General features: G+C 49.3%; 1 protein-coding gene across 5 annotated transcripts in view; it reads right to left on the bottom strand.

Annotated features, from left to right (window-relative positions):
* zfp91 (ZFP91 zinc finger protein, atypical E3 ubiquitin ligase) overlaps positions 1-23,040 on the bottom strand; it is a 123,453-nt gene that overhangs the window by 47,891 nt on the left and 52,522 nt on the right. For 3 of the 5 annotated variants that reach the window (XM_070890249.1, XM_070890247.1, XM_070890248.1), the window contains exons 3-4: positions 20,109-20,140; positions 14,844-15,398 (exon numbers count right to left, since the gene is read on the bottom strand). In XM_070890249.1, coding sequence (XP_070746350.1) covers positions 14,844-15,398; positions 20,109-20,140 — 587 coding nt within the window. The remainder of the gene's footprint in view (positions 1-14,843; positions 15,399-20,108; positions 20,141-23,040) is intronic. The other 2 variants (XM_070890250.1, XM_070890251.1) reach the window with 1 other exon arrangement.

Raw genomic sequence — 23,040 nt, 5'->3', positions numbered from 1 at the left:
ACTCTGTCACATGCGAGTGAGTATAGAACTAGGAGGATACAGCAGATGAATGCGTGGCTGGAGAGATGGTGCAGGAGGGAGATGTTCAGATTCTTGGGGCTTTGGGGCCGGTTCTGGGGGAGGTGGGAGACCTGCGCAGGCCGGACAGACTGCACCTCAACAGGGCCGGGACCAATATACTCGCAGGGATGTTTGCCAGTGCTGTTGGCAAGGGTTTAAACTAAGTTGGCATGAGGATGGGCACCAGGATGTAGCATTAGAAAGGGCACAAATGATTGAGAGAGAGGGATAGCACTAAACTAAAACAGTGGGGTCAGACTCAGAACACAGGATGGCCTAAGATAGGTTTACAGTGTATGTTTGTGAACACACAAAGCGCAGTAAACAAGGTTGGTGAGCGGCAAGTGCAAATGGGACTATGATGTTGTGGCAATTTCGATGACAGTGCTGCAGACAAAGGATATCCTGGAGGGGCCAAGGACAGAATCTATATGGCTAGAGTTAAGAAACTATAGAGGTGCTATTGCACTGCTCGGTGTATTCTATAGACCACCAACTAGTGGGAAAAATATGGAGAAGCAAATTTAAAGAGAAATTGCAGAGAGATGCAAGAACTATAGAGCAGTAATAATGAGGGACTTCAAATACTCCAATACAGGCTGGGATCATAGTAGTGTCAAGGGCAGAGAGAGGGAAGAATTTCTGAAGTGTGTTCAGGAAAACTTTCCTGATCAGTGCATTTCCAGCCCAATGAGGAAGGAGGGATTGCTGGATCTGTTTCTGGGGAATGAGATGGGTCAAGTGTGAGTAGGGGAACATTTAGGGGACAGTGATCACATTATCATGAGGTTGAGATTATGGAACAGGACAGGGGGGCAATCTAGAGTATAAATACTTAATTGACAGTCGGCCAGTTTCAGTGGGTTGAGAATGCATCTGGCCCACGTAAACTGGAATCAAAGATTGGCAGGCAGAACTGTAAACAAACAATGGGCTGCCTTCAAGGAGGAAATAGCTCGGGTACAGTCGAGGTACATTCCACGAGGGGGATAGGTAGGACATATAAAGTCAGAGCCCTCTGGATGAAGGAGGAAATAGTGAGTAAGACGCAGCAGAAAAAAAGAGTGCGTATGGCAGACATCAGGTTGAGAATACATCTGAGAATCAGTCTAAATATAGAAAGTTCAGAGAAGTGAAAAAGGAAATAATAGGGGCAAAGTGAGGGTATGGGAATAGAATGGCAGCTAACATTAAAGGTAACCCAAAAATCTTCCATGACATGTAAATAGTAAACAAAGTAGGTGGGGTGGGCCGAATAGCAACCAAAAAGACCTACGCATGGAGGCAGAGGGTGTGGCTGAGGTATTAAATGAGCACTTTGCATCTGTCTTCACCAAGGAAGATGATGCTGCCATATACATTGTTAAGGAGGAGATACTGGATGGGATAAAAATCGATCAATTTGAGGTACTAGGCTGTACCTAATGTAGATAAGTCACCAGGAGCGGGTGGGATGCATCCTAGGATCCTGAGGGAAGCGAAGCAAGAAACTACTGAGGTACTGGCCATAATATTCCAATCCTCCTTAGAACCGGAGTGTGCCAGAGGACTGGAGAATTGCAAATGTTCAAAAAGGGGTGTCAAGATAAACCCAGCAACTACAGGCCAGTCAGTTTAACCTCGGTAGTGGGAAAGCTTTTTGAAACAATAATCCGGGACAAAATTAACAGTTACTTGGACCAGTTTGGATTAATTAAGGAGAGCCAGCACAAATTTGTTGAAGGCAAATCGTGGTTTAACCAACTTGATCAAGTTTTTTGATGAGGTAACAGAGAGGATTGATGAGGGCAATGCAGTTGACGTGGTGTACATGGATTTCCAAAAGACATTCAACAAAGTGCCACATAAAAGGCTTTCCTGCAAAGTTGAAGCCCATGGAATAAAGGCACAGTGGCAGCCTGGATATGAAATTGGCTCAGTGACAGGAAACAGAGAATATTGGTGAATGGCTGTTTGTTGGACTGCAGGAAGGTGTAACAATGGTGTTCTCCAGGGTTCAGTTCTAGGACCACCGTTTTTCCTGATATATATTAATGACTTGGATGTGGGTGTACAAGGCACAACTTCAAAATTTGACAAAATGCAAACTTTGGAAGTATAGTGAACAGTGAGGAGGAATGTGATAGACTGCAAAGAGGACATAGATAGGCTGGTGGAATGGGCGGACATGTGGCAGATGAAATTTAATGCAAAATGATGCACTTTGGTGGAAAGTATGAGGAGAGGAGAAATAAACTGAAGGGTACAATCTTAAAGGAGGTGCATGAACAGAGATCTGGGGGTATCATAAATCGTTGAAGGTGGCAGGGCAGGTTGAGAAAGCAGTTGAAAAGCTTACGGGATCCTGGGCTTCATAACTAGAGGTATAGAGTACAAAAGCGTAGAAATGATGAACCTGTATAAAACACTGGTTCGGCCTCAACTGGAGTCGTGTGTCTAATTCTGGGCACCCCACTTTAGGAAGGATGTGAAGGCCTTAGAGAGGGTGCAAAAAAGATTTACGAGAACGGTGCCAGGGATGAGGAACTTCAGCTACATGGAGAGACTGGAGAAGCTGGGGTTGCTCTCCCTCGAGCAGAGAAGAATGAGAGGAGATTTGATAGAGGTGTTCAAAACCATGAGGGGTCTGGAGAGAGTAGATAAGAGAGAAACTGTCCCCATTGGCAGAGGGGTCGAGAACCAGGGGACACAGATTTAAGGCGATTGGCAAAAGAAACAAAGACGACATAAGAAAAAACGTTTTTACAAAGCGACTGGTTAGGATCTGGAATGCACTGCCTGAAAGGGTGGTGGAGGCTGAATTAATCACTGCTTTCAAAAGGGAGTTGGATGAGTACCTAAAAGAACTTTTTTTGCAGGGCTACGCGGAAAGGACGGGGTAGTGAGACTCGTTGAGCGTCGGTATGGGCTCGACGGGACGACTGCCGTCCTTCTGTGCCGTAACCATTCTATGATTCTATGTAACAGAAATCTGACAGCTGCTGCCTCTACCAGCAGTATGAGCTCCAAGTGAAACAACCTTCAAAAGGATATGGGTTCATCGCACTACACAGTATTCCTCGGACTGGGCACGGATTGGCAGTCCCACAGAGTGGCAAGAAAGGGAGCTGGTGTGGAAAATGGAAAACGTCAGGTTAGTATAGTCGGAGGCATTCGCCCAAGATCAGGGGAAGCTAAATAAGCACACGAGGGAGAAAGGAATAGAAGGTTATACTGCTTAGAGAGGTGGGAGGTGGCTCAAGTGGAGCATGAACACCCGTTGAGCCGAAAGACCCGTTTCGGCGCTGCAAATGCTACGTAATATAAATTGTCGCTTTTGCAGTGGGATCAGTGTTGGATCGTTCCAGAGAGCCAGCCGGGATACGATGGGCCGAACGGGCCCCTTCTGTGCTGTGGCTTTTGGCAAGTACAGCATTGGGCGCGGTCATCCATTTTAGACCAAAAACGGATAGGCCAGAGTATTTTTTCTAATAAATGGTGACAAGCCAGGCACAGTGGTGGCCCAAAGAGATCTAGGGGTCCATGTACACAGATGACTAAAATCTAGGGGTCAGGTACAAAAAAAATCAAAAAAGCTAATGGAATGTTAGCCTATGTCAGTAGAGAGCCAGAACGTAAAGGGGAGGAATTATTGCTACAGCAATGCAAAGCCCTGGTTAGACGACACCTGGTGGTACCGTGTACAGTTCTGGGCATCACAGCTTAGAAAGGATATACTGGCCTTCAAACATAAAAATCTAAGAAATAGGAGGCAGGAGTAGGCCATACGGCCCCTCGAGCCTGCTCCGCCATTCAATACGATCACGGCGGATCATCGACCTCAACTCCACCAACCCGCCTGATCTCCATATCCCTTGATTGCCCAGGACCACAAAAGTCTATCTATCTCAGCCTTGAATATATTCAGAGACTCAGCATCCACAGCCCTCTGGGGCAGAGAATTCCAAAGATTCACAACCCTCTGAGTGAAGAAATTCCTCCTCATCTCGGTCTTCAATGGTATAATCCCGAGACTGTAACCCCTGGTTCTAGACACTCCAGCCAGGGGAAACAACCTGTCAGTCCCCTTCAGAATCTTGTATGTTTCAATGAGATCACCTCTCATTCTTCTAAACTCCGGAGAGTATGGCCTAGTCTACACAATCTCTCATCATAAGACAGCCCTCTCATCCCAGGAATTATTCTAGTCAACCTTTGTTGCACCGCTGCCAAAGCAAGTATATCCTTCCTTAGATAAAGAGACCCAAACTGTGCACAGTACTCCAGGTGTGGTCTCGCCAGGGCCCTGTACAATTGTATCAAGACTTCCTTACCCTTATACTGCAGCCCCTTTGCAATGAACAACATGCCATTTGCCTTCCTTATTGCTTGCTGTACCTGCATACTAGCTTTGTGTGTTTCTTGCACAAGGACACCCAAATCTCCCTGAACATAGAAACAGAGAAAATAGGTGCAGGAGTAGGCCATTCGGCCCTTGGAGCCTGCACCGTCATTCAATGAGTTCATGGCTGAACATGCAACTTCAGTACCCCATTCCTGCTTTCTCGCCATACCCCTTGATCCCCCTAGTAGTAAGGACTACATCTAACTCCCTTCTGAATATATTTAATGAATTGGCCTCAACTACTTTCTGTGGTAGAGAATTCCACAGGTTCACCACTCTCCGGGTGAAGAAGTTTCTCCTCCTCTCGGTCCTAAATGGCTTACCTCTTATCCTTAGACTGTGACCCCTAGTTCTGGACTTCCCCAACATTGGGAACATTCTTCCTGCATCTAACCTGTCTAAACCCATCAGAATTTTAAACTTTTCTATGAGATCCCCTCTCATTCTTCTGAACTCCTGTGAATACAAGCCCAGTTGATCCAGTCTCTCTTGATATGTCAGTCCGCCATCCCGGGAATCAGACTGGTGAACCTTCGCTGCACTCCCTCAATAGCAAGAATGTCCTTCCTCAAGTTAGGAGACCAAACATTTAAAAGTTTCTCACCATTTAAATAATATACGGTTTTGTATTCTTCCGACCAAAGTGAATAACCTCACATTTCCCTGCATTATTTCCCCTCTAAATCACACACCGTCCTGACTTTGACATGTATCGTCGCTCCGTCATCATCGCTGGACCAAGATCATGGAAAACCCTACCCAACTGTTCCTGTTTCACCATTTTTATTAACTCTGCTCTCTAGTCTCGGATCTGGATATTCCCCACCCTTCAGTCACATCAGCTGAGACCCTCCTACTGGTCCATTCACCCATTCTGTAAAACCAGTGTTGTTGATCGGTTCCCATCTCCCTGACCTCACTCTTGCCCCAAGAACGTGAAACCTCCCTCCTATTCCAACCCGAAAGCTGCACATTGACCTGCCTCATACTTCCCTCCATAAGCAGCCCAGTGCAAAACACTACCAAAGTGAATAACCTCACATTTCCCTACTTTATACTCCATCTGCCACCTTACTGCCCACAGTCTATCTATATCCCTTTGCAGACTGTGTTCTCCTCACAGCTTACTGTGCCACCTAGGTTTGTATCGTCAGCAAACTTGGATACATTACACACGGTCCCTTCATCTCGGTCATTAATATAGATTTGTAAATAGCTTGAGGCCCCAGAACTGATCCTTGCAGCACCCAATTAGTTACAGCCTGTCAACCTGAAAAAGACCCATTTATCCCTACTCTCTGTTTTCTGTCCGTGCTGGTACATTATCTCCAATCCCATGAGCCCTTATCTTGTTAATAACCTTCTAATGTGGCACCTTATTGAATAGAACATAAGAACGTAAGAAATAGGAACAGGAGGAGGCCATACGGCCCCTCGAGCCTGCTCCGCTATTCAATAAGATCATGGACTCAGCTCCACTTCCCTGTCCGCTCCTCATAACCCCTTATCGTTTAATTCCTTTTGGAAATCCAATATACTATATCCACTGGTTCCCCCTTATCTACCCTGCTAGTTACATCCTCAAAAAAAATCGAATAAATTTGTCAAACACGATTTTCCTTTTATAAAACCATGTTGACTCTGCCGAATCATGTTATGATTATCTCAGTACCCTGATATAGTTTCCCTAACAATGGATTGCAGTATTTTCCAGACAATTGATGTCAGGGTAACTGGCCTGTAAGTTCCCTGTTTTCTCTCTCCCTCCTTTCTTGAATAGCGATGTTACATTTGCTCCCTTCCAATTCGCTGGGAAGGTTGTAGAATCAGGGGAAATTTGGAAGATCAAAACCAATGCATCCACCTCTTTTAGAACCCTAGGATGTAGGCAGTCAGGTCCAGGGGATTTGTCAGCTTTTAGTCCCATTAGTTTCTCCAGTACTTTTGCTCTACTTATATTAATTACATTAAGTTCCTTCATCCTCATTAGATTCTTGGTTCTCTACCATTTTAGGTATGATTTTTGCATCTTCTACTGTGAAGACAGATACAAAATATTTGTTTAACGTTTCTGCCATTTCCTTATTCCCCATAGTAATTTCTCCTGCCTCAATCTTTAAGTGACCAACGATTACTTACGCTACTCTCTTCCTTTTTACATACTTGTAGAAGCTCTTACAATCTGTTTTTATGTTTCTTGCGAGTTTTCTCTCATATTCTATTTATTTCCCTCATCAATTTTTTGCTCACCCTTTGCTGGTTTCTGAAACGCTGCCGCTTCTCAGGCTTACTACTGTTCTTCGCAATATTATAAGCTGCTTCTTTCAAATTCTAATTCCTCGAATTCTGCCCTCTTGAGCGGCCCTGATTATAATCGCTCAACCCATTGGTGGCCGTGCCTTCAGCTGCCTGGGCCCCAAGCTCTGGAACTCCCTCCCTAAACCTCTCCACCTCTCTTCCCTCCTTTAAGACGCTCCTTAAAACCTACCTCTTTGACCAAGTCTGCTGTAATGTCTTCCTATGTGGCTCAGTGTCAAATTTATTTGTTTTGTCTTATAACACTCCTGTGAAGTGCCCCTGGTATGTTTTACTACATTAAAGGCACCATTAAAGTCAACAAGTTGTTGTTTCAATCTAATGCTATCCTTAACTTCTTTAGTTAGCCACAGATGGATCACTTTTCCTGTAGTGTTTTTGTTTCTCAATTGAATGTATTTTTGTTGAGAATTATGAAATATTTCTTTAAACGCTGGCCACTGCTTATCTACTGCCATACCGTTTAATCTATTTTTCCAATCTACCTTAGCCAACTCGCCCTTCATACCTATGTAATTGGCTTTACTTAGGCTTTACGCAGACAAGTCACTCTCAAATGTAACGTGAAATTCTATCGTATTATGATCACTCTGCCCCAGAGGATCCTTTACAATGAGATTGCTAATTAACCTGGTCTCATTACACAAAACAAGATCTAAAATATCCTGTTCCCTGGTTGCTTCCATGACATATTGTTCTAGCAAACTATCCCGAATGCATTCCATGAACTCATTCTCCAGACTACCTTTGCCAATTTGATTTGTCCGGTCTATTTAAGGTTAAAGTCCCCCACGATTGTTGCATTACCTTTGTTAAAAACTCCTCCTATTTCTTGATTAATATTCTGTCCAACAGTATAGCTACTGTTAGGGGACCTATATACTATTCCCACCAGTGTTTTCTGCCCCTTGTTATTCCGCATCTCCACTCATACTGATTGAATTTCCTGATCTTCCATGCCGAGATGCTCTCTCTCTACTGCCATCGTATCATCCTTATTATCAATGCTAGCCCCCCCCCTCCTTTATCATTCTGCTGGTCTTTCCGAAACGTCAAGTACCCTGGAACATTTAGTTCCCAACCTTGGTCACCTTGCAACCACGTCTCTGTAATGGCTATTGGATCATACCCACGTGTCTCTATTTATGCCACTCGTAGATCTATCTTGTTGCAAATACTTTGTGCATTCAGATATAGAACCTTTAATTTTAATGTTTACCATTATTCCCTGCTTTGACCATATTCTCTGCTGTACTGCTACCATTAATCTCTCTGTCGTGTGCTGGCACTCTGCTTATTTTTTTTACCCAAATCGCTACACTGCTCTATTGCATTGACCTTCCTCTTTAGATTTCTAAATTTCCCTTCATCCGACCTCCCAGCCCCCATTGTTTAGTTTAAAGCCCCTCAATTCGCCAGGACGCTGGTCTCAGCCCGGTTTAAATGGAGCCAGTCCTGACAGAACAGCTCCCTCTTTCCCCAGTACTGGTGCCAGTGCCCTGTGAATTGAAACACCTTAATAAGAACATAAGAAATAGGAGCAGGAGTAGGCCATACAGCCCCTCGAGCCTGCTCCACCATTCAATACGATAACCCCTTATTCCCTTTTCGTTTAAGAAACTGTCTATTTCTGACTTAAATGTATTCAATGTCCCAGCTTCCACAGCTCTCTGAGGCAGCGAATTCCATAGACCCACAACTCTCAGAAGAAATTTCTCCTCATCTCAGTTTTAAATGGGTGGCCCCTTATTCTAAGATCATGCCCTCTAGTTCTAGTCTCCCCTATCAGTGGAAAATCCTCTCTGCATCCACCTTATCAAACCCCCTCATAATCTTATACGTTTCGATAAGATCGCCCTTCAGTCTTCTGAATTCCAATGAATAGAGGCCCAAACTACTCAAGCTTTCCTCAGAAGTTAACCCCCTCATCCCCGGGATCAATAAGAACATAAGAACGTAAGAATTAGGAACAGGAGTAGGCCATCTAGCCCCTTGAGCCTGCTCCGCCATTCAATAAAATCATGGCTGATCTGGTCGTGGACTCAGCTCCACTTACCCGCCCTCTCCCCGTAACCCTTAATTCCCTTATTGCTTAAAAATCTATCTATCTTTGACTTGAAAACATTCAATGAGCCAGCCTCAACTGCTTCCTTGGGCAGAGAATTCCACAGATTCACAACCCTCTGGGAGAAGAAATTCTTTCTCAACTCGGTTTTAAATTGGCTCCTCCGTATTTTGAGGCTGTGCACCCTAGTTCTAGTCTCCCCCACCAATGGAAACAACCTCTCTCTGCCTCTATCTTGTCTATCCCTTTCATGATTTTAAATGTTTCTATAAGATCACCCCTCATCCTTCTGAACTCCAAGGAATAAAGACCCAGTCTACTCAATCTATCATCATAAGGTAACCCCCTCATTTCTCGAATCAGCCTAGTGAATCGTCTCTGTACTCCTTCCAAAGCTAGTATATCCTTCCTTAAGTAAGGTGACCAAAACTGCACGCAGTACTCCAGGTGCGGCCTTACCAATACCTTATACAGTTGCAGCAACACCTCCCTGCTTTTGTACTCCATCCCTCTCTCAATGAAGGCCACATTCCATTCGCCTTCCTGATTACCTGCTGCACCTGAAAACTAACCTTTTGGGATTCATGCACAAGGACCCCCAGGTCCCTCTGCACCGCAGCATGTTGTAATTTCTCCCCATTCAAATAATATTCCCTTTTACTGTTTTTTTTTCCCCAAGGTGGATGACCTCACACTTTCCGACATTGTATTCCATCTGCCAAACCTTAGCCCATTCGCTTAACCTATCCAAATCTCCTTGTAGCCTCTCTGAGTCCTCTACACAACCCGCTTTCCCACTAATCTTAGTGTCATCTGCAAATGTTGTTGCACTACACTCTGTCCCCTCCTCTCGGTCATCTATGTATATTGTAAACAGTTGTGGTCCCAGCACTGATCCCTGTGGCACACCACTAACCACTGATTTCCAACTGGAAAAGGACCCATTTATCCCGACTCTCTGCTTTCTGTTCGCCAGCCAATTCTCTATCCATGCTAATACATTTCCTCTGACTCCGCGTACCTTTATCTTCTGCAGTAACCTTTTGTGTGGCACCTTATCGAATGCCTTTTGGAAATCTAAATACACCACATCCATCGGTACACCTCTATCCACCATGCTCGTTATATCCTCAAAGAATTCCAGTAAGTTAGTTAAACATGATTTCCCCTTCATGAATCCATGTTGTGTCTGCTTCATTGCACTATTCCTATCCAACCTGGTGAACCTTCTCTGAACTGCCTCCAAAGCAAGTATATCCTTTCGTAAAAATGGAAACCAAAATTGCAGGCAGTATTCCAGGTGTGGCCTCACCAATACCCTGTATAACTGTAGCAAGACTTCCCTGCTTTTATACTCCATCCCCTTTGCAATAAAGGTCAAGATTCCATTGGCCTTCCTGATCACTTGCTGTACCTGCATACCAACCTTTTGTGTTTCATGCACAAGTACCCCCAGGTCCCTCTGTATTGCAGCACTTTGCAATCTTTCTCCATTTAAATAATAAATTGTTCTTTGATTTTTTTTTCTGCCAAAGTGCATGACCTCACACTTCCCGACATCTGCCAAATTTTTGCCCACTCACTTAGCCTGTCTATGTCCCTTTGCAGATTTTGTGTGTCCTCCTCACACATTGCTTTTCCTCCCATCTTTGTATCGTCAGCAAACTTGACTACGTTACACTCAGTCCCTTCCTCCAAGTTATTACAATAGATTGTAAATAGTTGGGGTCCCAGCACTGATCCCTGCGGCACCTCACTAATTACTGATTGCCAACCCGAGAATGAACCATTTATTCCGACTCTCTTCTCTGTTAGTTAGCTAATCCTCTATCCATGCTAATATATTACCCCCAACCCCGTGAACTTTTATCTTGTGCAGTAACCTTTTATGTGGCATCTTGTCAAATGCCTTCTGGAAGTCCAAATACACCACATCCGCTGGTTCCCCTTTACCCACCCTTCGTTACATCCTCAAAGAACTCCAGCAAATTTGTCAAACATGACTTCCCCTTCATAAATCCATGCTGACTCTGCCTGACCAAATTTTGCTTTTCTACATGTCCTGCTATTGCTTCTTCCCACACCACTCTTTGAGCCATGCATTTAACTCTCTGATCTGTTTGATGTCAATGTGGACTTGGCTCAGGTAGTAATGCAGTGATTATTACCCCTGAGGTTTTGCTCAATAATTTAGACCCTAGTTCCCCAAACTCCCTCAGCAGAACCTCATTCTTGGTTCTATCTCGGTCATTGGAGCCGACGTGGACCACAACAACTGGATCCTCCCCTTCCTAATCCAAGTTCTTCTCCAGCCACACCTACCGTGTCCAACCCATGCAAGACCATCACCCAAAGCAAACAGCCCCAACCTGTTCAAATGCAGGTGCACAGCATGAACACTGCCTCAAAGCCATGAAATACCGCAGCACCAGGGCGGCTGCTGTTACCGGCCACCGCCACCAGAGGCCCTCAGGGAGCCGCAGAGGGCAGCGCTGCCCTTTGGCTACTCAGCAATCCTTCAACGCACGGGTCACAAGTCCAGCTGTGAGGCGAACCTGGTGGCTGCATTACAAAATGCCAGTGTCCCAAAAACAAGAGCAGAAAGGGAGGGTTGTTCCCCCCCCCCCCCACCGACCGCCTGTTGATAGCATTTTGTTTTTTGTCAAAGTTCTCAGCAGGTCAGCAAATTACACACAGCCTGTCACACCAGGCAGAGAAGCCACTTAACCAAACGCTACGTCGCACTCGTAAATATAAGACTACAGGAGCAGGAGTAGGCCATTCGAGCCTGCTCCGCCATTCAATAAGATCATGGCTGACCTTTTACCTCAACTCTACCCCAATATCCCTCGATTCCATTTTAGCCCAAAAATCAATTAATCTGTCTTGAATATACTCAACGACTGAGCATTCCCAGCCCTCTGGGGTAGAGAATTCCAAAGATTCACAACTCTTGAGTGAAGAAATTTGTCATGTCCAAAATGGCCGACCCCTTACTCTGAGACTGTGACCCCTGGTTCTAGACTCCTCAGCCAGAGGAAACATCCTCCCTGCATCTACCCCGTCAAGCCCTGTAAGAATTTTATATATTTCAATTCAATCACCTTTCATTCCTCTAAACTCTAGAGAATATAGGCCTAGTCTACTCAATCTCTCCTCATAGGACAATCCCCCCACCCAGGAATCAGTCTGGCGAACCTTGGTTGCACTCCCTCTATGGCAAGTATATCCTTCCTCAGGTAAAGAGACCAAAACTGTACATGTTACTCCAGGTGTGGTCTCACCAGGGCCCTGTATAATTGCAGTAAGATGTCTTTACTCTTATACTCAAATCCCCTTATAATAAAGGCCAACATACCATTTGCTTTCCCAATTGCTTGCTGTACCTGTATGTTAACTTTCAGTGATTCATGTACAAGGACATCCAGGTTGAGCACCGACATTTTCCATTTTAAATAATATTCTGCTTTTCTATTTTTCCGATCAAAACAGATACATTCACATTATATTCCAACTGCCACTTCCTTAAACTGCCTATATTCCTTTGCCGGCAACTTTGCGTCCTCCTCACAGCTCATTTTCCCATCGAGCTTTGCGTCGTCAGCAAACTTGGATATATTACACTCAGTCCCCTCATCTAAATCATTGCTATAGATTGTGAATCGCTGGCCCCCTAGCACCAATCCATGCGGCATCCCACCAGTTACAGCCTGCCAACCCTCTCTTTCCTGTCCGTTAATCAATCCTCAATCCATGCTAATATATTACCCCCTCATCTACTGCAAGATCCTTCAAACTGCTCCCAGACTTCAATCAAACAACTTGCCGTTATATCAAACTCTTGCAAGTTGGAAAAACATCCCGAGGATCTTCATGGAGGTGTAATAGGACAAAAGTGGACACCAGCACAAGTAGGAGATATTAGGGTGGGTGACCTGGTCACAGAGGTGGGCGTGAAGCACGGTTTTAAGGGAGGAGTGGCTCAGTGAAAGGATGAGACAGCGCGAGGCCGGGAAAGAGACAGCGCTATTGTCCAGTGGGAGTAGTTCAAGCAAGCCCATGGTGGAGGTCAGGGCACAGAGACGGGGACAGTTCAGAATGGACCTAGTTCGGCATGAGAGAGTCACTAATCAATCCAATGGGGAATTCAGGAGCAACCTCTTCACCAGCAAGTAGTGACAATGTGGAACTCCCTACCATAGGGAGTGGTGGAGGCCGAAAGGCATAGATGCTTTTAAGCAGAGGCTAGGTATGCACACGAGGAAGAAAGGAACAGAAAAAGATGCTGATAGGGTGAGAAGAGGGAGGAGAGGAGGCTCGTGTGGAACATAAACACGGAACCGATGGGCCAAAAGGCCTGTGCTGCAAATTCTACACAACATCTGTGGGGGATACATGAGACACAGAACCAGGAGGAAGGAAGGAGGGAGGGAGCGAAAAATCCCTCGTCACTGTCCAGCAATCAACCCCAGAAATGCGCAGACATCGCCCTCCGCACCCAACCCAGGCACCTTCGCAACCAGTTCCCCAGCTCCCCACACAGCCTGCTCCCCTCAACATACACACCACATCCAACCCGGGCTCCTTCTCAACCAGTCCCCCACCTCCCCACACAGCCCCCTCCCCCCAACATACACACCACATCCAACCCAGGCTCCTTCTCAACCAGTCCCCCACCTCCCCACACAGCCCCCTCCCCCCCAACATACACACCGCACCCAACCCAGGCTCCTTCTCAACCAGTTCCCCAGCTCCCCACACAGCCTGCTCCCCCCAACATACACACCACATCCAACCCAGGCTCCTTCTCAACCAGTCCCCCACCTCCCCACACAGCCCCCTCCCCCCAACATACACCCCAATCCAACCCAGGCTCCTTCTCAACCAGTCCCCCACCTCCCCACACAGCCCCCTCCCCCAAACACACACCCCACATCCAACCCAGGCTCCTTCTCAACCAGTCCCCCAGCTCCCCACACAGCCCCCTCCCCCAACATACACCCCACATCCGACCCAGGCTCCTTCTCAACCAGTTCCCCAACTCCCCACACAGCCCCCTCCCCCAACATACACCCCACATCCGACCCAGGCTCCTTCTCAACCAGTTCCCCAACTCCCCAAACACACACCCCACATCCAACCCAGGCTCCTTCTCAACCAGTTCCCCAGCTCCCCACACAGCCCCCTCCCCCCAACACACACCCCACATCCAACCCAGGCTCCTTCTCAACCAGTTCCCCACCTCCCCACACAGCCTGCTCCCCCCCCCCCCCCAACATACACCCCACATCCAACACGGGCTCCTTCTCCAGCAGTCTCCCAGCTCCCCACACAGCCCCCTCCCCCCAACACACACCCCACATCCAACCCAGGCTCCTTCTCAACCAGTCCCCCAGCTCTCCACGTGCAGCCCCCTCCCCCAAACACACACCCCACATCCAACCCAGGCTCCTCCCCCACCCAGCATCAAACCCAACCTCCGTACCCCCACACGTCCAACCAAGACTCCCACCGCGTCAAACCCGTGTGCTGCCGACTCTCCCCCGTGCCCCCTCCCCTCCCACCCACCCCGCCAGGCGCCTAAAGTGCACTGCACCCCACCCAGCCCAAGGACGTCCAACGCGCCTTACACCTTACAACCCCCATCCTCCCCAGGACGTCCAACCAAGTCACCAAGACTCCCACCCCACCACATCAAACCCACTCCCCCGCCCAACACGCCTTTCTCCCACCCCCCCCCCCCCCCCCAAAGCAGTGTGGAACGGGGGAGGGGGGTCGTGGGAGCACTGTTCAAGGCCCCGCACAGTTAACGCAAGCTGCAAATCTGTTTGCGGTTACCGAATGACCCTTTCATGTTGCAGCGTGCCCAGGGCTGGGAGGGGAAAGCCCGTGGATCGGGGGGGGGGGGGGGGGAGAACGGGGCCGATGGGGATCCCGCACTCTTGGGACTAAACCTAGCGCGGAGTGGGGGTGGGGGGGGGGGGAAAGAAGGGTGAGGGACGGGTCGGGGTAACGTACTTGGGGCGAGCAATTCCTCGGCCTCCTCGTGCTCCACCTTGCAGGGGATCACCTGCCAGACGGGCTGGGGGCCCCGGCCTCCTGACCCCTCCTCGTCCAGCTCGCACTCCACGATCCGCAGAGCCGCCACGGGCTCGGACGCAGAGTCTCCGTCGCTCTCCTCCTCCTCCCCCCGCTCCGGGCTGGGGCCTCGCTCCGGGCTGGGGTCCTGCTCCGCCTGGCGGGCCGCTTCCGGCTCCGAGCTGGGGCCCGGCTCCGCCGCCTGGGACTCGGACTCCGTCGCCTCCGTTGCTGCTGCTGCCGCCGCTGATCCGCCCGTTTTCGCGGCCCGGCGCCGCCCCCTCCGCCTCGGGCCGCGTCCCGCCGCGCGCCAGCGGTAGGTGTGGCCAGCCTGGCAGGCCCAGATGGCGGGCGCGGTGCCGCCGGGCGCGAGGTACCTCAGGCTGGGCGGGTGGAGGCAGCCCTGGCAGTGGCGATGGGCCCAGCCGACCAGCTCCCCCAGCGCCTCGCCGCACGTGCGCAGGTCCTGCCGACTCGCCGGGGCCTCGCCGTTTTCTGCGGAGGAGAACAAGACTCGAGGTCACCGCGATGGCAGGGCAAGGGGGGGGGGGGGGGGTGGGGGCAGAGTCCGCGACGCCAACTTCCTGAGGGCACCATGCCCGAGGGACTCGGCGACACCATCAATCCTCTGGTCGCACCGTGAGCGGAGGGACCTCACCGCCAGGGCCCAAACACCGGGCTCCACCCACCCACCCAGCCCCTACCCAGATATGGACCTCCCCAGGCTCTCTAACCTCCTCTCCAGCTCCCCACAGCCCTCCGCAGAGTCCTGCGCTCCTCCAATTCTGCCTGCTTCGCGTCGCCGGCCTTCATTGTTCCACCATTGGCGGCCGGGGCCTTCAGCTGCCTGGGCCCCGAACTCAGGAATCCCCTCCCTAAAACCTCTCCGCCTTCCAGATGCTCCTTCAAACCTTTCTCTTTGACCAAGCTCAAGCTCTCGGTCCACCTGTCCTAATATCTCCCTGTGGGCCTCGGTGTCAAATTTTGTTTGATGATAATCGCTTCAGCGAAGCACCTTGGGACATTTTTGTACCTGAAAGGGGCAACAGAAAATTAAATTCTTGATCCACCAACCCCCCCACTCTTCCCCCACTGATCCAAACTCCCCACACCCGGCGACTCCACCACCTGACCCGACACCACCCCCCTACCATCCCTCGATTCCCACAGCCGCCCCCTCCCCTCGATTCCCCAAAGCTCCCCCCACACTCTTCCTTCCCCACTATCCCAGGGGGTCACTGGACAGTGATCAGGAGCAGGAACCCTGGATGATTTCCCCTCTCTCTAACCCAGGGGGTCACTGAGCAATGATCAGGAGCAGGAACCCTGGCTAATTTCCCCTCTCGCTAACCCAGGGATCACTGGACAGTGATCAGGAGCAGGAACCCTGGCTGATTTCCCTCTCTCTCTCTCTCTAACCCAGGGGGTCACTGGACAGTGATCAGGAGCAGGAACCCTGGCTTATTTCCCTCTCTCTCTCTCTCTCTAACCCAGGGGGTCACTGGACAGTGATCAGGAGCAGGAACCCTGGCTGATTTCCCCTCTCTCTCTAACCCAGGGGGGTCACTGGACAGTGATCAGGAGCAGGAACCCTGGCTTATTTCCCTCTCTCTCTCTAACCCAGGGGGTCACTGGACAGTGATCAGGAGCAGGAACCCTGGCTTATTTCCCTCTCTCTCTCTAACCCAGGGGGTCACTGGACAGTGATCAGGAGCAGGAACCCTGGCTGATTTCCCCTCTCTCTCGAACCCAGGGGGTCACTGGACAGTGATGAAGAGCAGGAACCCTGGCTTATTTCCCTCTCTCTCTCTAACCCAGGGGGTCACTGGACAGTGATCAGGAGCAGGAACCCTGGCTGATTTCCCCTCTCTCTCTAACCCAGGGGGTCACTGGACAGTGATCAGGAGCAGGAACCCTGGCTGATTTCCCTCTCTCTCTCTAACCCAGGGGGTCACTGAGCAATGAGCAGGAACAGGAACCCAGGCTGATTTCCCCTTCTCTCTAACCCAGGGGGTCACTGAGCAATGAGCAGGAGCAGGAACCCTGGCTGATTTCCCCTCTCTCTAACCCAGGGGTCACTGAGCAACGATCAGGTGCAGGAACCCTAGCTGATTTCCTCCCTAACCCAGAGGTCACTGGACAGTGATCAGGAGCAGGAACCCTGGCAGATTTCCCCCTCTCTCTTACCCAGGGGGTCACTGAGCAATGATCAGGAGCAGGAACCCTGGCCGATTTCCCCCTCTCTCTCTAACCCAACCTGTATTTTACCCCACACGACCAGCAGTGAGAACGCCCCAGCCCTCTGCACGGGGGTCCATGAGCTCCAGGATCGACGGTGTCACACCACGTCGCACGGGGGCAGCTTGGGGCCTTCAGCAAGCCGAGCACCCCACCCCCTCCTCCCCGAATAATAACGCCAATTGAGACCCCGGCAGTCGCGATCCGTGAGCAGGCTCACGTTACGAAACTGCTGCGCTTCTCGATTCAGTTTGGCTGCAGGATTGAGAGTGCGGAGAATGGACTCATGGGGAGCAGTGTACGGTGGTGGGTGGGGGTTGGCGAGAGCTGGACGACGTGGCGGGGGGTGGCATGGAATGGGTGGCAGGTCACAAAATAGCGAGCAGACAACTTAAAAAGGGGAGGTGGGGGCAGAGGGACAAACTCCCTCCGTTTCCAAGTGTCTGAGTAAGACCTTCAAAACAAAAACACATCAAATTGCTCAAGTATTGCACTGGATACAAAAAAAAAGAAGAATCGAGAGACTAAATGAAGTTCCATTCTCCGGCACCATCATCCATCACCTCAAAGGACAACTAAAGCCGTGAACCTAGAGCGTGCAGGGGGTCTGCACACGAAACACCCCCCACCGCCCTCCAATTCCCCTGATCCGGCCACAGGAAAAACTGACCCTTGCCCTCCCTTCCCCCACGCACAGCTCCAGCCCAGACTTGAATTGTCCTTTTTTTTTTTAAAAACAAGCACAATAATTGACGACAGCGACACAGGAGACTTAACCGCAGGATGGCGCTCGCTAGCTGAAGGGCTTTGCCAGCGAGCGATGCCAACGTGGACGGCGGGCGAGATGAAGAGGCGATGGATGCAGTCTCTGGAGTGGCTCTGCCAGAGCAGCCGGCCAGGGCTGCAGCAGCGACGAACCGCAGAGGCAGCAATGCTGCACCCCCTCCCCCCCCCACCCCCTTGTCGCCGGGAGGTGGCAGTGCGGCACTTCCACCTTCCTCGCGGGTCCTGTGGCCTGTATTCTGCTCGCCTGAAAACCACCTCCCCGGCCCCTCGGAGCTTCCCCATCCTCCCCCACCGCCCTGTAACGGCTCCACCCCAAAACACACAGACAGTTAGGCTACGAGAGATTCGAGACGAACGAGAGAACGAAGCACAAAAGCAAAATACCGCGGATGCTGGAATCTGAAATAGAAACAGAAAATGCTGGAAATCTCAGCGGGTCAGGCAGCGGCTGTGGAGAGAGAAACAGAGTTAACGTTTCGGGTCAACGACCCTTCGTCAGAACTGGCGAATGTTCGAAATGAACCGATTCTTAAGGAGCACTGAAAGGGGGAGGGGATGAAAGAACAAAAGGGAAGGTCGGTGATAGGGTGGAAGACAGGAGAGATTCGGGAGACAAAAGGGGTGGTGGGCTGAATTGAGATGGCAATGGCAGAAGTTAGAAAAAGATTGGCCGATCTTATGTTTCTCTGTTTCCCATGGCAGCTGGTAATTATCATGCCATTCACACCCTAACTGAACAAATCTTTTTCTAACTTCTGCCATGACCATCCCAAGTCGGCCCATTATCCCTTTTGTCTCTCTCTAATCTCTCCTGCCTTCCACTCTATCACAGACCTCCCCCTTTTGTGCTCCTTTGGAATGTGTCCATTTCAAACACTCTCCCGTTCTGACGAAGGGTCGCCAACCCGAAACGTTAACTCTTGCGTTCCTCTCCACACATGCTGCCTGACCTGCTGAGAGAACAAAGCACACTGCCGGGTGAACGAGAAAGCATTCCATGAGCAGCACCCACATCGAGTCGGGAAGCCCAGGAGGAAGCCATTCGGCCCATCGTGCCTGTGCCAGCACTTTGAAAAGAACGATCCAATTAGTCCCAATCGCCTGCCCTTTCCCCACAGCCCCTGCAAATTTGACCATTTTAAGTATTTATGCAATTCCTTTTTGAAAGTCACTATTGAATCTGCTTCCAGCATCCTTTCAGGCAGTGCATTCCACGTGACAAATGGTTGTGTAAAAAAATAATTCTCACCTTCCCCCTGGCATTTTTGCTATTCCCCCTAAAATCCGTGTCCCCTGGTTATTGAACCTCCCGCCAGTGGAAAAACAATTTCTCCTCATTAACTGTCAAAATCCCACGTAGTTTTGAACAACTCGATTAAATCTCCCCTTGACCTGAACTGCTCCAAAGGAGAACAATCCCAGCTTCTCTCGTCTCCCCACATAACGGCAGTCCCTCAGCCCCAATAACGTTCCAATAAACCTCTTCTGCGCCTTGTCCAAAGGCCTCGACGTCCTGCCTAAAGTACGGTGCCCAGAATGTACACAGTACTCCAGCTGAGGCCTAACCAGTGACGTAGGAAGGTTTAGCAGAGCTTTCTTGCTTCTGCGCTCTATGCTTCAGTTTATAAAGCCCAGGATCCCGAGTCGTTTCTCAACAGGCTTTTTAACTTGATTCGTGTAGGCGAACCCCCAGATCTCTCTGCTCCTGCGCTGCCTTTAAAATTGAACCACGTTAGTTTATATTGCCTCTCCTCGTTCGTCCTGCCAAAACGCAACACACACTGGGCAGTGCTGAATGATGTAACGGAGAACAAAATGATGAATTAATCCCACCAGGAATCACAGCAATCGGTGCACCCCATTACGACAACACTTTGGAGCACCCTCGCCACACACTTCTACAAACTCCTCCTCTCCCAAGAGAAATTTTGGGCCTTTACTGGGCTCTGCTGGGATGGGCATACAGCGGGATTAACTGGCCGACTGGAACGGGTTCCCCGACCCCGACACGATGCGGAGGCTGTGGGAGATGGGGGGGTGAGGGTGTTGTGGGGGGCGTTGGAAGACCAGACCTTAGTATTCACAGCGCTGACCCGACACCAACAGCCTGTGATCTCAAGAGAGAACTGGAGGAGGCGGGGGAGGGGGTTGGGCATTGAATGGAATGTGAAGTGTGCTTACCTCTGTGAGCGGCACCAAATCGCTGCAGATCACTGTAACAAGAACACAGAGCAAGAGTGAGAACAGGGTACAGCGACAACCCGGAGCATCATCGCAGCAACATGCATTTATATAATGCCTTTAACAGAGCAAAACTTCCCAAGGCGCACAACAACAGCGACATCAATCAAAACATTTTGACATGGACACACAAAAAGCATCATAATAATAACTTCTATTTATATAGCACCTTTAACGTAGTAAACCATCCTAAGACGCTTCAAGCAGTGTTACAAAACAGATAAATGTGACACCGAGTCACAAAAGAAGAAATTAGGGCAGGTGACCAAAAGCTTGGTCAAAGCGGAAGGTTTTAAGAAGCGTCTTAAAAGGAGGAGAGAGAGATAGAGAGGCAGAGAGGTTTAGGGAGGGAGTTCCAGAGCTTGGGGCCCAGGCAGCTGAAGGCACGGCCACCGATGGTTGAGCAGTTATAATCAGGGATGCTCAAGAAGGCAGAATTTAAGGAGCGCAGACATCTCGTGGGGTAGTGAGGCTGAAAAAAATGAGAGATAGGGAGGGGCAAGGCCATGGAAACAAGGCTGAGGATTTTGAAATCGAGGTGCTGTTTAACCGGGAGCCAATGTAGGTCAGCGAGCACAGGAGCTGATGGGTGAGCGGGACTTGCTGCAAGTTAGGACACGGGCTGCCGAGTTTTGGATGACCTCAAGTTTACATAGTGTAGAATGTGGGAGCCAGGAATTGAGTTGGATTGGTCCAATCTAGGAGGTAATAAAGGCATGAATGAGGGTTTCATCAGCAGAAAAGGTGAAGCAGGGGCAGAGGCAGGCAATGTTAAGAAGGTGGAAAAGGGCGCTTTTAGTTATGCCACGTATATGTGGCTGGAAACTAATTTCAAGGTCGAATATGACACCCAGGTTGCCAACAATCTTGTTCCCCCTCAGACTGATGCTAGGGAGAGGGATGGAGTCAGTGGTTAGGGAACGCAGTTTGTGGCAGGGACCAAAGATAATGGCTTCGGTCTTCCCAATATTTAACTGGAGAAAATTTTTGCTCATCCAGTACTGGATGCCGAACAAGCAATCTGACAATTTAGATACCAACATAACATATGAAATAGGAGTCGTCGGCCATTTGGCCCCTCAAGCCTGCTCCACCATTCAATAAGATCATGGCTGATCTGATCTTGGCCTCAACTTCCCTACTCGCGCCCCATAATCCTTCATTCCATTATCATTCAAAAATCTGTATCCCCTCCTTAAATATATTCAATGACCCAGCCTCCACAGGTCTCTGGGGTAGAGAATTCCAAAGATACATGACCCTCAGAGAAGAAATTCCTCCTCATTTCCGTTCTCAATGGGCGACCCCTTATTCTGAAACTGCCCCCTAGTTCTAGATTCCCCCACGAGGGGAAACATCCTCTCTGCATCTACCCTGTCAAGCCCCCTCAGAATCTTATAGGCTTCAATAAGATCACCTCTCATTCTTCTAAACTCCAATGAGTATAGGCCCAACCTGCTCAACCTTTCTTCATATGTCAGCCCCTTCATCTCAGGAAACAACCTCGTGAACCTTCTCTGAACAGCCTCCAAAGCAAGTATATCCCACCTTAACTAAGTAGACCAAAACTGTATGCAGTACTCCAGGTGTGGAGAGATGACTGAAAGTTTGCTCAAAGAGGTAGATTTGAAGGAGCCTCTGAAAGGAGCAAGGAGAGGCGGAGAGGTTTAGGCAGGGAGTCGCAGAGCTTAGGGACTAGACAACAGAAGGCACGGCCACCAATGGTTGAGCGATTACAATCAAGGATGCTCAAGGAGGGCAGAATAAGGTGCGCCGATATCTCGGGGGGTTGTGGGGCTGGAGAAGATTAGAGATAGGGAGGGGCGAGACCATGGAGGGATTTATAAACAAGGAGGCGTTGCTTAACCGGGAGCCAATATAGGTCAGCGAGCACAGCTACAATGGGCAAGTGGGACTTGGTGCGAGTCCGGACATGGTTCGACCGCCGAGATATTTGAGGAGTTAAGGGTTAACACTCGAACTTCTTTGTGTCTTAAAGTAACAGACTTCCCTTACTTTTCAAGATATAAACAGGATGACTTTGAAGCATTGCTTGTTTTCGGAGATGTAAAGTGCTTGTGCAAGAGAATAAGTCTTAGTAACCCATGAGAGGTTAATGTAACTTTAGTTTAAGGGTAATAAAACATGGAGAGGGATCTATTAGCTAGAGATAGCAGTTGTTCAAGCTTTTACTTCAAAGATGCTAACGCACGTTAAGTCAGGAAGTCTCGTGCAGGGGATGTGGTTCTGAGGTAAACAATTTGAAACTGTTTACGTGAACATTCTGTTGTCAAAGGATTTGGGGAATAGGTATGTCATACAGGCTTATCTATGACATTTTCATTTGGTGTCGTCAAAACATGGTGTATAAAAAGGCGTGGTTTTCCAGTTTGTTAGAGTGTGCTCGAAAGATACAGGTACTAGGGAAAAGCCACTCTGTATGCAGTTAAAACTGATCACCTTTACTGAGCCAGTAAAGTCCGCTTCATATACTCCACTGCGAAGTCTCGGGCTTACTCTAAATGGGAAGTTGTGAATCAGAAGAGAAAGGAGGTTGACTGCGAACAGACACGGACAGCAGAGTTTTGGATGACCTCAAGTTTACTAAGAGTAGAATGTGGGACGCCAACTATAACTCATTGCAAAACAAACAGTGTAAAGAGATTTTACTCACTGTAAAACAAACAGTGAAGGGGAGAGAGAAAGTGGGGGGGGGGGGGGAGGAAAAAGAGAGAGAGAGAGCGAGAGAGAGAGAGAGACACCGAGCGAGAAGAAAGAGAGAGACACAGAGAGAGAGAGAGACGGACAGAGAGAGAGAGAGAGAGAGAGAGAGAGAGAGACGGACAGAGAGAGAGAGAGAGAGAGAGACGGA

The sequence above is a fragment of the Pristiophorus japonicus genome, chromosome 9 (genome assembly GCF_044704955.1).
Source record: "Pristiophorus japonicus isolate sPriJap1 chromosome 9, sPriJap1.hap1, whole genome shotgun sequence".
NCBI classification, from domain to species: domain Eukaryota; kingdom Metazoa; phylum Chordata; class Chondrichthyes; family Pristiophoridae; genus Pristiophorus; species Pristiophorus japonicus.
The sequence above is the reverse complement of the archived record's forward strand: the minus strand, read 5'-3'. Positions and strand labels throughout refer to the sequence as shown.